Genomic DNA, 15,644 nt, shown 5'->3' with positions numbered 1-15,644 from the left:
CGGCCGGCCCCACGTGCCCCGCGGCTCGGCCCGCGCAAAATGGAGTCGGGCGTGCGGGGCGGCCGGAGCTGCCTCGGTGCCGGCGGGAGGGAGAGGGGATGGGAAATGCCGGCGGTGAAGAGGATCGTGGAGGGGCTCGTGTTGGAAGGGGTCTGAAAGGGGCCATCCCGGTTCCATCCCTGCCACACGGCACCTTCCGCTGGCCCAGGCTGCTCCCAGCCCCGTCCAGCCTGGCCTTGGATACTGCCGGGGATCCAGGGGCAGCCACAGCTGCTCTGGACACCCTGTGCCACGGCCTTCCCACTCACCCTCGGAACAATTCCTGCCCAATGTCCCATCTAAACCGGCGCATGGAATCCTAGAATGGTTCCGGTTGGAAAGGCTCTTCTTGTTCACCCCCTGCCATGGGCAGGGACACCTCCCACTAGGCCAGGTTGCTCCGAGCCCCGTCCAGCCTTGTGTCTTGAACTTGACTCGTGTTTCAGGGGCTCCGATGGATTTGACAGGATATCTGGAAGTTCCTGGGCTTTCCAAGATCTCTTTGGGTCATTTTCTAGGGGAACAGCATTGATAGCCATCCTCTTGTTTTCATCTATATTTAAATAATCACTTACATGAATTCTTAGTTTCTCTAAATTTTTACGACATCTTCCATGAAAAACTTCGGAAAAGAAAACAAAAAAAAGAAAGTATAAAGAGACTGAAGAGCACGCTTTGGGAATTAGGAGGCCGGGGCCCCACATGGACAGGGAGGGATGTGGGCACATGGCGTCCCGTGCGGGCAGCAGCTCCACCGCGCCCAAACTTCAGCGCTCGGCAGGTGGGTCACAGCTCGGGTTCAAAGGAATCCTTGGGAAAAAAAAACCCATCAGTGTGGTCACAGCAGGTGACGTGGGAGCAAGGGAATAACAGGTTAACTGCAATTTTAACAAGCTTTTCACAGAGCACGGTGCTACGTGAGAGCATCTTAGTGCTTCCTCATTTATGTTACAAAGTGGTTCTGATTCTCCACTGGTTTATGCTGCTGAAGAAAGAAATAATTTTAGTATGTTATTTGTTTTGGAAAGTGGGTGTTATAAATGTTATTCGAAAGCACCTTGAGAGAAGACAAATTTAGGAACGATGTTAGAAGTGCTCTTAGCTTGTGGACCTGGTGCTCATTAAGGCCAGGAGTGTTTTCTGTCTGAGGGGTGCAGTGGTTTGCCGGCAGTCCCAGCTGGCCAGACCGGTGTCCTCTGGAAGCCTTAGGAGGTGCAGGATTGCCCCACGAGGTAGCCCGGGACATGGCAGAGCCTTTGGCACCACAGCAGGGCTTTGGGCAGCCCCTCTTCACCTTCCGATTTTCACATCTTGTTTTCAAGAGCAGTGCGAAAAATAACTATTTTCGTGGTTTGGTATGGTAGTGAAACAGAGAAAGTCTGGGCTGCTGTTGTAGCAGTGTGGTAAACAAAGTCAATTCCCAGTTTGAAAATGTCTATTTTTGTGCGTGGCTGTGTTTGCAGTTCTGGCATCATAAAGGTGCTCGATGCCAGGGTTTGTTTCCTGTGTGAATGTATTTTAAGCTATTCCACTACTCCGTAAGGCTGCAAGTGATTTGCCTGCTGAATTAGCAGTTCAAAGCTTGGTGATGCTGAGAAATAACTCGTATTTTGGGTTAGGCTTCAGCAGGAACCGGGTTTTTTCTGAGTGCAGGGCGTTGAACTCGAAATTCAAAAGCCGTGGCTGTTCCATTCCAGTTCTGCAGCATGCCTGCTCCTCTCCCTGCTTCTCCTGCTCCCACTGGAGAGTCCTTCTCCCAGTGCAGGCTGCTGGTTTAACCCCTTGTTTCCTCAGGGAGTCGGGAATGCTTGGGGAGCTCTGTGTGCCATGCAAACTTCATGTTAAACACAGCTTGGAAGGTGAGGGAGACATTGTTCATCTGGGTGTGTTGGCTTGGATATCATTACAACTGCAACTTCTGTAGCCCCACCCAAATTTGACATTGCTTGCTAGGCAGGAACTCAGTTCTTAAAAAAATAATTTAAAATCAGCTTTGACTTTAAAAGCTGGTTCGTTAATTTTGGAGCCAGTGTTTTGGCAAGAAAATGGTATAAGAAAAGTGTTTGTCCTCATCTTTTAAAGAAGAGTAAACAAGGCCTTTCACATGAGTGGAAAAGAAAACTGTGTTAGATCTTTGAGAGGGCTTGGTAGGGAAGAGAATGCCCACGGGAGGTTTTTTATTTGCAATAAAAACCCTTTTAGGAGGCCTAGGCAGGGAGGAAGAGCGCTGGGCAGCTCGGTGGCACTGTGCACTCCTAAGCTGTTTTAAGAAGTGCACCAGAGGAGAATCTTTGTCAGGGAATGTTGGACTGGGGGGATCCCTGTGGATGAGGACCCCAGCTAGTCACTGACCAGTACCTGCAGGTGACACCTGTCCAGTACAGGTGGTGGCACTGCTGCCCACAAGAGTTTCCAAGAACAGAATCACAGGATCATTTAGGGTGGAAAACACCTCCAAGATCACAAGGTCCAGCTGTTAGAACAGCACAGGATTGACTGTCTTAGGGGCAGTGAGGTGATGCTCACTTCTTTTGGGTGTTTTTCAAATGAAACCCACTTGTTTGACCTGAAAAGCACCTTTCAGTGAAAAAAAATAGTAATAAAATCCTGCTTACCTTGATCTTTGTTTGAAAGTTGACCCTATAGTTTCATTAGGAATCACCTGAGTTTTCAGTCAAACCCAATTTGAAATCCTGGGTAAAAAAGGGACTGAGAAGAGTCAGGTGGAAGTGGGGGTGCTCAGTTTGTGCAGCAATAAAACGTCTCTTCCCGCTTGTTTGGGGGCTGGTATCTGTCCCGGAGCACTCCACATTCCGTTGATGTGCCTGGCCTGATGTTGCAGGGATAAGGAGGATTGGCAGGAGGCCTGATCAGCAGCAGCAGCAGCAGCAGCAGGGCGAAGGCAAACCCATCGACAGGAGACCCGAGCGACGACCTCCCCGCGAGCGCCGCTTCGAGAAGCCCGCCGAGGAGAAGGGCGAGGGAGGAGAGTTCTCTGTGGATAAGTAAGAGTTCTGTCTTGCTGAGAAACAGCTTTCCTAGCTTTGTCAGGCAGGGCTGTCCTGCCTTCTGCCGCTCAGGTAAAAAAGCTGATTGAATCAAGATGGAATTCCTGCCGTGCGGACGACAACAATTCTCTTTTCCGTGGTTTTGTTTGCGAGCTTAAGTTACAGGCTGGGAGCGATGTGCATGAACAGGTTCATAGGTGTAACTGAATGGTGGTTTAAATCAAGATGCCACCATATTTCTCTATATCCATGGCAGATGGCTCAGGAAGGGAAGCCAAGCATAGCTGTTTCCTGCAGGATGAGATTTGTTTGCTGTTACAGCTGTGGCTTTAATTTGCACAGCTGACTTAAAGCCAGCAAAAGTTTGTCCATGTAGGTGTTTGCACCCTCGCTGGAATGGCTTCAGGCCTGGAAGTGGTGGAGCCATCTTAGATCTATGTGAAATTTAAACTGTCTTGAGTATTGTGAGGCAGACAAAATTTGAGTAATGTTCAAATATTAATGTTTTAACTGCCAAAGTTAAAATCCTTCTTAAAAGTAGGTTGGATAAAAGTGAGTTTAGTTGAAGTTTTAGCATCAGTTAATTGTGTAAAGGAATTAATGCCAGAAGACACAAACAAGCAACAACCCTGAGTATCTGTTTCCAGATTCTAAAATCATGGAACCACAGGATGGTTTGGGTTGGAAGGGACCTTAAAGGTGATCTGGTTCCAGCCCTTACCACGGGCAGAGACACCTTCCACTGTCCCAGGTTACTCCAAGCCCTTCCAACCTGGCCTGGCACACTTCCAGGGATGGGGGAGTGTCTTTTTTGGAATTAGAGCCTGAACCCAGCTACAAACTAATTACCAAAGGAAAAACAAGTAAATAAAGTTCTCAGAGAGGACAAGAGCCATGAAACACGCTGTACATTTTTGAAGGCGAATCACTTGACCCAGCTTACAAACAGCAATTCCCAAAGCAAAACCAAGTGAATAAAATCCCTCAGGGAGGACAAGAGCAGGAAACGCTGTGTGTTTTTGGGGCGGGTCCCCAAAAACACACAGCATTTGTGGCTGACGTGCGGCTGTTCCACGGCAGACCCATCCTGGAGCGACCCATGCGTGGACGTGGCGGCCTGGGCCGGGGCCGCGGCCGCGGGCGCGGGATGGGCCGAGGAGACGGCTTTGACTCTCGCGGCAAGCGGGAATTTGACAGACACAGCGGCAGCGATAGATCGTGAGTCTTCACCTTTTCCTGTCCCTTGTGGCTCTCCTCTACTGCTCTGCCCCCCACCCCCCGTTTCAAATTGATCTTTTGAATTTCTCTGGACACTATAATGTTAACTCAGTTTTGTTAGTTCTGTTTCACATTCACATTTCAGCGGCCTAAAGCACGAGGACAAGCGCGGCGGCAGCGGCTCGCACAACTGGGGAACCGTCAAAGACGAGCTAACGTTAGTATCCTGTCGCTGCTCAGAAAACCATTAGCACTATGTTAATCAGCCCTAATTAAGGCTTGCAGAACACCCAGATTTAGCTGCCTTTTTTGCCTTTGATCTCCATGGTTTTTGCCACGCTTCTGCAGAGTTTAAAACCCCAGCGATTTCTTGTAGCATAAGAATAGCTTCACTGTTCAACCAGGGTTCTGGGGAAGTTTGGGAGGGAGGTCTTGTGCTGGTTTGGTAACAATTCTTGGTTAAAATGAAACTGTTCTACTTTTAGTAAATTTTGACGAGGATAAGCATGCATTTGTATTACAAAAATTCAGCTGTCCCACTGAAATCTGTTTTTAATGCCCAAATCCATTTTGCGTTGGGACAGTGGGAGCCTTTCAGGAGGGGTAGTAGGAAGCATTGGGGAAAACCATTAGTGAAGTGAAAAGCATGGAGTTTAAAAGGCACAGAGAGCACGAATCCTTACTGAAACAGTAAATCCACCGCAGATCTCGATTGTTAATCTTACATAGCTTTAAAGAGGGATGAAGTTGTAAAAAAGGCCCAACTCCCAACGTTATGTAATTGCAGTGAATTGGATCAGTCAGCTGTAACCGAGGAAACGCCAGAGGGAGAGGAGCATCCGCCTGCTGATTCTGAAAACAAGTGAGTACCACCCCTCCCCGTGCTCCTGGGCTGCTTCAGAGGTGCTGCTGTATTCCCTTCAACCTCTGCTATTCCCACTTCTGTTTGGCCAAACTCACATTATCAGTACATCATCCACGGTGCTGCTGAATGAGTCTCCTTAAAAACTTTGTGTCTGGAAATTGTTGTCTTTAAACCATTCCACAGTGTCCTGCAGGCTCCTTCAGATTTATTTATTAATAATAATTTCAAATACACTTTGTGTCTTGGGATTGCAACTTCAGATTCCAAACCCAAAAGCGTCTGTGCTCAGACTAGGTAGAAAGCACCGAGCAGAAGTGCCAGTGGAAGGCAACTTTTTAAACTTAATTTTCCAGAACAGCCTTGGAGACTGTGTGACTGAACTGCAGGAGAAAGGTTGTATCTTTCATTCTCAGGCAGTTTTCAAAGTTACCTGGCTCTCTTCCCACAGTTTGGACACTGTTACAGAAAGAACCAGGCACTGGATGAATGAAAGAGTAACCAGAGAAGCAGAGGGGGCCTTACTGATACTGAGTTGATGTAAAAATACAGTACAAATTTTTATGGTAGCCTAGTGTGACTAATGTTGTATTTTAATACAACATTAAAGGAGTAGGCTTTGTAGATGACTCAAAAAATGGCAAACAGAATTTTGAAATTCTTGTTCCTAATGATTCCTAATGTGTTTGCCATGGCTCCGTTGCCTTACTGAAAAGTTTCTCTATATAAAAAAGCATCTCCACATGGGTAACTTTTTAATTGTTTGGTTCTTTGTGGATCTTTGCTCTCAGTGTTTCAGCAGAACTGTTGGATGTTTCACTGCAGTAAAATCTTTGGCTTGAACAAAACAATTTCTGATTACATCCCATGTCAAAAATCATTCTCTCCTGCACAGTGAGAAAAAGTTGAAATACAGTTATTTTGACATAAAACCTTTGCATTATGGTTCAAAATTAATGGCTGCCAAATGAAAACCTTTGAAATTGAGGCTTTCATGATCTTTTTGCTGCATACACAGCATTGGTTTCCTATAAATCAGAAATTCAGTTGCATGAACACACTGAACAATGACCAGAGGCTTCCAGTGTCTGGAATATGATCTGTTACTGAGCACCGTGGTTGTGTGTTTTATTTAAAAATAGCCTTTGGCACAAGGTACATGTGCTCTATCTCACAAATAAGGTGTGTGATGTTACTTTTTCAAATTAGCTGGAAGTAAAACTTGTTTGAATATTTGTCTTTGATTCAAAAGAGGAAGCAAATTATCCAAAGCTGCTTAAATTCTGGTTTTTAAAATACTAAAAAGCTTGAAAGCTGTGGGAAGAACGAGTTCTCACTGCCTTGACTTGAATGATACGAGAGATGTATTTCAGAAAGAGTGGAAGGAGCTCCAAACAAGTCATGCCAGAAGTTGGGCTTTCAGATTTGGAAATAAAATTGACAGTAATGTGGAGATTTGATGGCATGGGTCAGTTTTAATTGTAACATTTTGCTGTGCTCAGAGGTGGCTGGGTGTAATTTTTTTGGCACTCCCTCTAAAGGAGATGAATTTTCCTGTGGTGGAAGTGAGTGTTCGTATTTTCACCTCTTAACTGCTAAATCCTTGACAAAATTCAGTCAGCAAATGATTTTGGAATTGCATCCAGAGTGTAAACCCTTAGTTGTGACCATAATCTGCATGAATTGACCACAGAGAGAATGAGGTTGAAGAAGTCAAGGAAGAAGGCCCCAAGGAGATGACCCTGGATGAGTGGAAAGCCATTCAAAGCAAGGATCGTGCAAAAGTCGAGTTCAACATCCGCAAACCGAACGAGGGAGCTGATGGGCAGTGGAAAAAGGGATTTGTGCTCCACAAGTCAAAGAGTGAGGAGGTAAAGTGCCTTTCCGTGCTTGGAGTGTCCACTTTGTCAAGGTTTTGTTGTTGGTGAGCGTTTTTTAGAGTGGAAGCTCCATTCTGGGAGATGCTGACCTGTAGTTGGAAGTTCAGAAAGTGGGAACAGCATTTTTTTAAATTTGAACTTCATTCTTGTTCGTTTGAGCAACATTCTTTTAGCAGCATTGAACTTCTGCAGGAGCACAAGTGGCCATTCTGACTGTGGTTGGGTTCAGGAGCTGAGCTGTGCCCTCAGCTTTGTAAGAATTGCCTCTTGGTGAGAATTTTAGGGGAATGTTGTCAAGTTTGCTTTCTAAAAAAGGCAGCTTGTGTTATTTAGCATCTGTTCTGCAGTACACGGGTTCATGGTGCTTGCTAAGTGATGTCAGCTTGAAGGAAGATTGGTCATGCCTCAGAGACCTTAAACCCAAAGTGTGCATCTGAAATTCGTGGTGTGGGTGTCTCCTCACTTAGTGCTGTGACACAGACAAGCTCTTGGGAAGGCAGTTGGAATGATTTATGTGCTCCAGTGACACTCAGCTTAGCTGCTGTAGAATTGTTTTAAATTTGTAGTTTTCTCATTTCAGGCATTGCATAATGTTCATTATTCTGTTCCAAGAGTGGCAAGGGGAGATGCACCAGGGAGGGAAGTGCTGAGAGTTGGTTTTGTAATGCAGGGCTGTGCTAATCTTTGGTTCTAATCTTTGTTTTTAGCTACTCTGTAATATGTTAAGTAGCTCACTTAAGAGATTGCTGGCAGCAACTTTGTATACTGATGGTGCTGAGTCCTCTGAAGTGACTGGATAGTGTGTAATACTCTGCTTGCTCTCCTAAAATCTATTCCTGCTCTTCCACACCTTGCTGGTTTCTATCCTGGGAGCTGGGATGTAATCCAGGGTGGGGGGCACTGCTCAGTGCTGCAGTGAAAGTTCCATTTCTGTGTGACTGAGCTCCCAGCAAGGGAGGATGACTTGGTGACAGACCAGCCTGTCCTTGCTGTGTGGGGCAGGGCAGTTCTTGAAGTCACTGCATGGCTGTGTCCCCTCTGAGCTGTTCCCTGAAGTGTTCATCAGATGCTGCTTTCTCTGGCTTGGGTAGAACAGGGAATTTGAGCTGCATTTAATGTTGCTGTGTGATGAAAGAATGTATTAAGCAGAAGTATTTATGTACTTTACCAGGATTTACTGAACCTGTAGTTCTTTGAATTCCCTCAGTCTCTCTGAATCAGATTTATTTGACATTTGCTCATCTGAGGGCACTTTTTAAAATGTATGAGCATATATGATAGCAAAGGTGATGCTGTTTGTGAGAGATTTAGAGGATAGAAAGATCCTGACTGTATTTTCCTTTTGAAAACTGAATCAGTTAACTCAAAAAAAAAAAAGAAAAAAAAACCAACAAACAACCAAGCAAAAAACAATAACAAAAAATCTGAACAAAACCTGTGAATAATCAAATTACTGCCATGGAAGACCCGACATAATTAGTAGATTGTTCTGTTTAAGAGGTGAACTTCTCAAATAAACAAGTTGGATATTTTTAGCACCATCACATAAGAAGGTAACAGCCTCTTGCTGCGTAAGCATGAAAGTGAGGCATTAACAAATCTGCCTTCAAATTGAGCTGCTTTTAGCCTGCTTTATTGTCCATCCAGCAGATGTGTCTCCCCATCTCCCTCCTTCATTGTTCCCTGATCCCATGGGAAGCAGTGTGGGGATTTTCTCTCAGGATTATAGGAGAATAGCTTTATAATACAGGCGTTAGGAAAGCTTCCACTGCAGCTCCTTTGTGAGCAGCTTTAGAAGGCAACATGTTTTAAAAAACCACCAATCACCTGCTGTTTCCTCTCTTTGTCCTCTTGGATGTACTTAGGAGTCAAGAAATTAAGGTTTCTCTGATTCTTATTGCTAAGAAGGAGATGATGTGTGGAAGTGATTTGGTTTAAGTTAAATTGTGGTTTTTAGCCCCAAATCTTCTGTACTCTTAGGGCTGAAAAACCCTGTGTGCCCCAATAGATCTCTCAGAAATGTGAAGTGTTGTGATGAGCACCTGCATTCTTGTAGCTTGGGAACTCCTTGGAGAATGCCCCAGGAGTCTGGGAAAAGGGAGAATGAGGGTCTGATGCTGCTCTTCCTTGGGAAGGAGCTGTCCCCCTTGTCCTCCTGCTTGTCCTCCTGGCTGAGTGCTGAAATGCTCGGCCCTGCCTGAGGTCTGTCCTCCTGTTCCCCTTTACTCTGCAGGTACTGGGGGAATGGACTCTCAGTTCTGTCTCAGCTCTTGCTGCTGTAATCTGACATCCAGGGCCAGCAGCAGCCCTGCTCCAAGGAGCCTCTTCCCAGGACACAGGGTTATGCCGTGGAACAGAGTTCCTCTTTTTCTCTGCAGCTGCTTTAGTGCCTTGAGTCTTCTTCAGAATCCAGGACTCCTGGAAAAACGGGTACCCAGTAGATCCCTGTCCCTGCTGTGGCTCTTCAGATCTCCTCACTAATCCAGTCCCTTCCTTAGAGGAGGTTGCAGTGGGAGATTAGGAAATGTATTTTGGAAAAGAATGATTCATCTCCTCAGAGCTGGGAGGAATGACTCTTGAATGAAGGCTCTGCAGGAGGATTTCCATGAACAGTGATTCCACCATCCCAGCTCTTCCATCTCCGTGCCTGACGTGCGGCCGTGCTGGACACCAGCCTGCATGTGTGGTCTCTGCCAGGGCTTCCAGCAGCTCCTGGGCAACTTTCTGCTGTCCATCCACCTGAGCTTTTTGTGGGCATCCACATCCATCCACCTGAGCTTTTTGGGTGATGTCCATCTGAGCTTTGTTTTGGTGTCCATCCACCTGAGCTGTTTTCTGGTGTCCATCCACCTGAGCTTTTTGGGTGATGTCCGTCTGAGCTTGGTTTTGGTGTCCACCTGAGCTGTTTTCTGGTGTCCATCCACCTGAGCTTTGTTTTGGTGTCCACCTGAGCTGTTTTCTGGTGTCCATCCCTCTGAGCTTTGTTTTGGTGTCCACATGAGCTGTTTTCTGGTGTCCATCCCTCTGAGCTTTGTTTTGGTGTCCATCTGAGCTGGTTTTGGGTGTCCATCTGAGCTTTCTCTTGTCTCCACACTTGGCACATCCACCCTGTGCTGTCTCTGGCTGCTTGCACAGCTGCTCCCTCCTCCCAGCGCTGCTCCATGTGCTCAGTGCCATCTGTACCAGCAGCTCCTGTGACCTGATTACCTGTTGTTCCTGTATGTAGTTGAGTCTCATTTCTTCCTTTTGTTTTCTCCCTTTGTTCCTTTTGTCACTTTGGCGTGGACACACAACTGTCAGCAGACAAAGGCGATGACAGAAATGCAGGGGAGTCTGCTGGATTCAAATGAGGTACTGACCCTTTCTCTGTCACTGGTGATACCTGGTGTTAACATCAGCCCCTTCAGCAGGGAACGTTTGGATATTAAAACCCACCAAAAGAGAGGATTTTACTGAACGTGGAGCTTTTCTGTCCATGCCTGTTGTCTCACTGTGCGCCGTCCAGCAGCCAGCATGGTTGTAGTCCCCTTGCTCCTCATCCTGCTGATTTCAAACCTTATCATGACAGCTTCTATCATGAGTATCTATTTTTTTTGTTGCTGCTGGTTTTCCATCTCTCACTGTCTGCTTTGGCTCTCTTGGTAGTTTGTTCTTAATTTTTGACAGCCTTCCCCAAGACCCTTAAGTGCAGCACTGCCTTTGAGAAGTGATCACTTAGTAAATCAGAGCTGTTGAGTCACCAATACATAGAAATTTAATGTTTCCCAGGATTTTTCAGGATAAGCAACTTGTTCAGCATGTCTGACTTATCACCCAGTGATGGAAGAGGCTGAGGAGAATGTGCCAAGTCTTTAGCTGGAGTTTTAAATGACCTTTAATTACTTTGGATAAAGGAATCATCAGGTTACATAGGGAATTTGCAATTTGTTGGTTCAGCGGTTATACCAAAGTCAGGTTGTGGAAATGCAGTGACTTTTGGTCAACTGCAGTGATTTGTTTTTAAATAAAAACAGCTTAGGGGATGGAAGTGCACAGAAATACTGCACAAATCCACTGATCCCACCACTCAGAAAAGGGAATTATCAGATGGCTACCAGTAGCTGGAGATAGAATCTCAGTAGCCTGCAGTGATAAAAACTGCAGATAAACAATGAAATAGTAAGAAGGGAATTTAAGACATCTCTAAGAGATATTTTATAGAGTGTTGGTGTTAGGTTTGAGTAGAGCCATGTCAGGCTGAGGCGTGGCATCCTTTTCTTTTGTTGAGACAAACTTCCTAAGTTTGGCAAAGAAATTTCCGAGGGAAGGAAAAATAAAATCAGGAGTGAAGTAGGAACCAGCTGTTCTGTGGGATACATCCCAGTGGAATGTGTTGGAAATAAAGCAGCATGGAAGGGATATATTGAATCCAACTGGGAATGGAGGGAGAGGACAAAGGGGAATGGCAGGGATGGATGGGATATTGGGAAGGACCCATGGAATCCCTGGCAGCAGCTTTGGCTCTAGCCCTCTCCATCCCTTGGCAGCCTTGTGAAGGCTCCACAAATGGTAATTAAAGATCACAGGGCTTAATTGCACAATGTGTTGCCTTTGAAAGTCCGAATGTTGTGTAACTACCGCAGAAAAGTCAGTTGGAGTTGGGAAGCTTGAACCTGCACGTGGCATTTGTGCAGGAAAACAGGAAATTGATGGGTGCTGTGCCAGGAGTTGGGGGGTTCTAGGGAAGGAAAGTGTTGGATGTTGTCATGTTTCCAAAACACCGTGGTTGAGCTGTAATAGGCAGGTTTTTGCATTCTTTGTATTATCCTGGATGCCAAAAACTGGCTTGCACGTGGTAAAAAAATATTTGTGTAAAATAGGAGAAATATCTGCTTTAAAAACACCTGGTGGGGTTCAGAGTGTAACTGAAATTTTCCAAGGCTGCTGCTGTTGGTAACTCCTGGGAGCATCCCTTGCTCCTGCAAGGTTCAGGTTTCACCAAGTGCACTGGGAACAAACCAGTAAGGGAATATTATGGCAAAGGTGCTGAGATCCACATTTTCCAGTGTCACTGGTGAGACTGGTTGTGTTTTAGCTCCTCCAGCTCCTTGTGTTTGAGCTTTTTGTGCCTCATGTGCTGTTGCAGGGAATGCAGAGCAGTGAGGGATTCTCAGTGTTTGTCAAGGGCTGAAACAGAAAAAGTGTAAATCCTCAGGGAACAAAATCAGCCTGGGTGACCAAGAGTGGAAAAAGAATGGAAGGAATTGGTGGAACCAGGACACAAAACGAGAATTGCTACAGCAGGAGAATCTGTACTGGCTTGGTAACAGTCAGTCTGGTCTGGGATTAAGGACATGTTGCTCTGATGGAATTTTGGGAAGGATTTCCCCTGGAAAGGGAGGTCAGGCATTGGAAGGAGCTGTCCAGAGAGGTTTGGAGTGCCCATCCCTGCGGGTGTCCAGGGAAGGACTGGCCACGGGCTGGTGCCAAGGAGGGGATTGGGCCCAGGCTGGACTCAATCCTGCAGGACTTTTCCAACCTCAGTGATTTTGTGAGCTCATAAATTACCTTGGAAAGGCAAAATACTTCGGTTGCTAAGAAATTCCAGGTTTCCCGAGGGACAGCCAGGAGCGGAGGGCGGGTTGCGTGGCAGGGGCTGTGCTGGGAGGATTTTGCTGACGAGAACTGCCGGTTGCAGGCTCACGCTGAGGACTCGGTCATGGATCACCACTTCCGCAAGCCCGCCAACGACATCACATCCCAGCTGGAGATCAACTTCGGAGACCTGGGCCGCCCCGGGCGCGGCGGCAGAGGGGGCCGGGGGGGCCGGGGCCGCGGGGGCAGGGCCAGCCGTGGGGGCAGGACCGACAAGGTGAGCGCCACCCCCTCTCGCTTCCCGCCCATTCCCATCCTTTGGCATCCTCCTTTTCCCTGGGGGGGATGCTCTGGCAGCAAGCGGCGTGTTTTAAACCCAGGTGAAAATCCTGCTGGGCGGAGCTGACTTTAAACCAGGCTGTTAGGACAGAAGGGTGAAGGTTTGAGCAGTGCTGTCACCAAAAAGGGAGGGTGGGTTTTAAAAAGTGTCTTTGTGTCTAAACCTGAAGAATGACTTTCCAGTGTGGACAGATCTGAATGTACCACGAGCTGCCTGAGGTGCTGCCAGAGCAGAACCACAAGTGCTGGTTATTTTCAGCCACAGCCAGGACACTCTGTGTGCATTGTCACCTGCTGGGGGTGAAGGACTGGTTGTACAGCTGCATGTCACATCTTGAACCTGAGGAATTCAGATTTTCCAGCTGGAAATAAGGCTCTTACTGGTCTTTCTCTAACCTCCAGTAATGTTTTTCCCTTCCTTGGTGCTAAGGCACCGGGGGAATACCCTGAAAAAATATTGTTTGGGAGACAATATGTGAAGTTGAAGCACTGCAGTGTAGCTACAGTTAAGATTTGATTTATTATGAATCACGTACTTGCCTTAAAGGCATCAGTCAGATTGTGAGCTCAGTCTGTGTGCTGTGGTTTTCTTCACACAGATTTGCTTGGTTTTGTCCCTTCTAGCAGGCACAAACTTCACAAATTTTAGTTCTTTAGTTGGGAAGCTCTCTCCTGACAACAGTATCAGAATATTTTAAGGGATTGAAATGAAGCAGTGGTGGTTTGGTCTGAGTTGTTTCACTAATACCCTTCAAGAATGCTGCCATGAAGTAATTCCAAGCTTTCCCACACCTGACTTTGTGTTGCTTTTGTTTCCTTGCAGTTGGTCAAGGAGTTTGATGTGATCCACACGCCCAACCAGGTGGGTGAGCTCTGCATGAGCATTCCCTGGGATCAGGGACCAAAACTTCCCTCCTTTTTCTGGCTGTTCCTGCTCTTGTGTGCTGAGCAACTGGAGGTGCTGAGCCTGTAGCTTAAGCCCTGCTGTTACTTTTTAATTCTGGTTTGTGGCCTGTGGAGTCTTAGGCAAGGCAGAGACTCTGCAGCTACAGGTGTTGATGCAACTCTCATTTTAAATATATTTGTTGATAAATTAATACCATGAAGTTCCACTATCTTGGCTCCTCCCATTCTTCTCCAAAGACCAAGTGAAGAGTATGAAATTCTTAATTTCTGCTCTGGTTTTTAGATGTGGTGTAGAGCCTTTCAAAAATCTCTGTTGGGAACTACTGAGGAGATCCTTGGCTAATGCGTGAATTTTTAGGGCTAAAAATTTGGCACAAAAATCACTTTAATCAACGTCTGGTTTCTGAGTGGGAAAAACTAAACATGAAAAACTTAATTTGTGCTCCAGAAAGGGCTTTTTCTGTAACATTTCAGTTGTGTCCCTCAGTAAGGATTGGTCCTCAGGGAAGGATCAGCCCATGGCAGGAGGTTGGAATTCCATGGTCTTTGAGGTGCCTTCCACCCCAGACCATTCTGAGATCTGTTTAAAAAGACAATTGTGCAGTAATGATGCAGTAATTTGCCTACAGTTCCTTTCCAGATTTAAAAAAAAAACAAAACCAGTGTGAGAGGCTTTGTAATCTTTGGAATAAATAAAAAAAGGGTTGTTTTTGTAGTGATTCCTCCAGCCCCAAGGTGCTGCCACCTCTGCCTCCAGGCAATAACTCTGTGATGTTTTGATGTTTGTCTTTCAGTCAAGTGCTTCTGCTCCTGACGTGGATGACCCAGAGGCTTTCCCAGCTCTGTCCTAAACTGGATGTCATAAAGCCAACCCTGCCCTGGTCGGGCCTTCCTCTCCGAGGCTTGCATGCTTAAGGATCCTAAAACAACTAAGAAATTGAAAAAAAAAACAAAACAAAACAAAAAAAAAGACTGTCATTCATACCATTCACACCTAAAGACTGAATTTTATCTGTTTTGAAAATGAACTTCTCTCGCTACACAGAAGCAACAATATGGTAGTCAAGTTTTGTATTTAGAAATGTAATGGTAGCAGGGATGTTTTCATAATTTTTTCAGAGATTATGCATTCTTCATGGATACTTTTTTGTATTGCTGCTTGAAAATATGCGTTTCCAAACTTGAAATATAGGTGTGAACAGTGTGTACCAGTTAAAAGCTTTCCCTTCATTTGTGTTCTTTTTTTTTTTTTTAATTTAAAGTCACGATTTTAGATTTTCCCCCTTCCCCCCCCCCCAAACTCCAAATTAGGTTTTAAGTATTGCACACTACTTCAGTTTCCTTAATTCCTCTTTGGCAGATTTTTCTCAGCCCATGGAATCTGTGGAATATTAATTTGGCAGACTGTTAGTGCTGTATGGAATGAACTCCTGGAGTACTTAAGTTTTAATGCTTCACTTCCAACATGGAAAACCAGTCATTTCTTCATCTCTGTTGGGTAGTTTGTTTACACAAAATCTTTCTAGAAAATTGAAAGCAGATACTTGAAATCAAGATTCAAAGCACATTGGTTTATGATTCAATAGCTGTGTATGGATCCAGCAATGGGTAACTGGTCTGAAAACCAGGTTTTTAAAATTCCTGTATCCCACCTTGCACTCCCCCTCTGGACCTTTATTTCCTCCTCCTTCCCTTCAACAGAACAAGATACTTTTTTTGGCAACAAAAAAAAGAGTTTTTTAATTACCTTTGCTTTTTGTTTGAAAGGATACCCTGAGATTGGGGGAATTCCTGTTGTTGGAGCTGGGATACCCTGAA

The 15,644-nt window shown here is 45.7% G+C and overlaps 1 protein-coding gene across 4 annotated transcripts in view; it reads left to right on the top strand.

Moving 5' to 3' along the window:
* SERBP1 (SERPINE1 mRNA binding protein 1) overlaps window positions 1–15,044 on the top strand; it is a 15,669-nt gene extending 625 nt beyond the window's left edge. Inside the window, exons 2-10 of one of the 4 annotated variants that reach the window (XM_041398306.1) lie at window positions 2,882–3,044; window positions 4,128–4,265; window positions 4,411–4,482; window positions 5,053–5,127; window positions 6,821–6,998; window positions 10,311–10,358; window positions 12,685–12,858; window positions 13,744–13,782; window positions 14,621–15,044. In XM_041398306.1, coding sequence (XP_041254240.1) covers window positions 2,882–3,044; window positions 4,128–4,265; window positions 4,411–4,482; window positions 5,053–5,127; window positions 6,821–6,998; window positions 10,311–10,358; window positions 12,685–12,858; window positions 13,744–13,782; window positions 14,621–14,677 — 944 coding nt within the window. In that variant the 3' untranslated portion in view covers window positions 14,678–15,044. Of the gene's footprint in view, window positions 1–2,881; window positions 3,045–4,127; window positions 4,266–4,386; window positions 4,483–5,052; window positions 5,128–6,820; window positions 6,999–10,310; window positions 10,359–12,684; window positions 12,859–13,743; window positions 13,783–14,620 lie in introns of all 4 variants that reach the window. The other 3 variants (XM_041398305.1, XM_041398308.1, XM_041398307.1) reach the window with 3 other exon arrangements.
* The last annotated feature ends 600 nt before the right edge of the window (window positions 15,045–15,644 follow it).

Source organism: Onychostruthus taczanowskii, unplaced genomic scaffold (assembly GCF_017590055.1).
Source record: "Onychostruthus taczanowskii isolate IOZ18803 unplaced genomic scaffold, ASM1759005v1 scaffold144, whole genome shotgun sequence".
Lineage (NCBI taxonomy): Eukaryota > Metazoa > Chordata > Aves > Passeriformes > Passeridae > Onychostruthus > Onychostruthus taczanowskii.
Note: the sequence above shows the minus strand (reverse complement) of the source record. Positions and strands in the feature narration are given on the sequence as shown.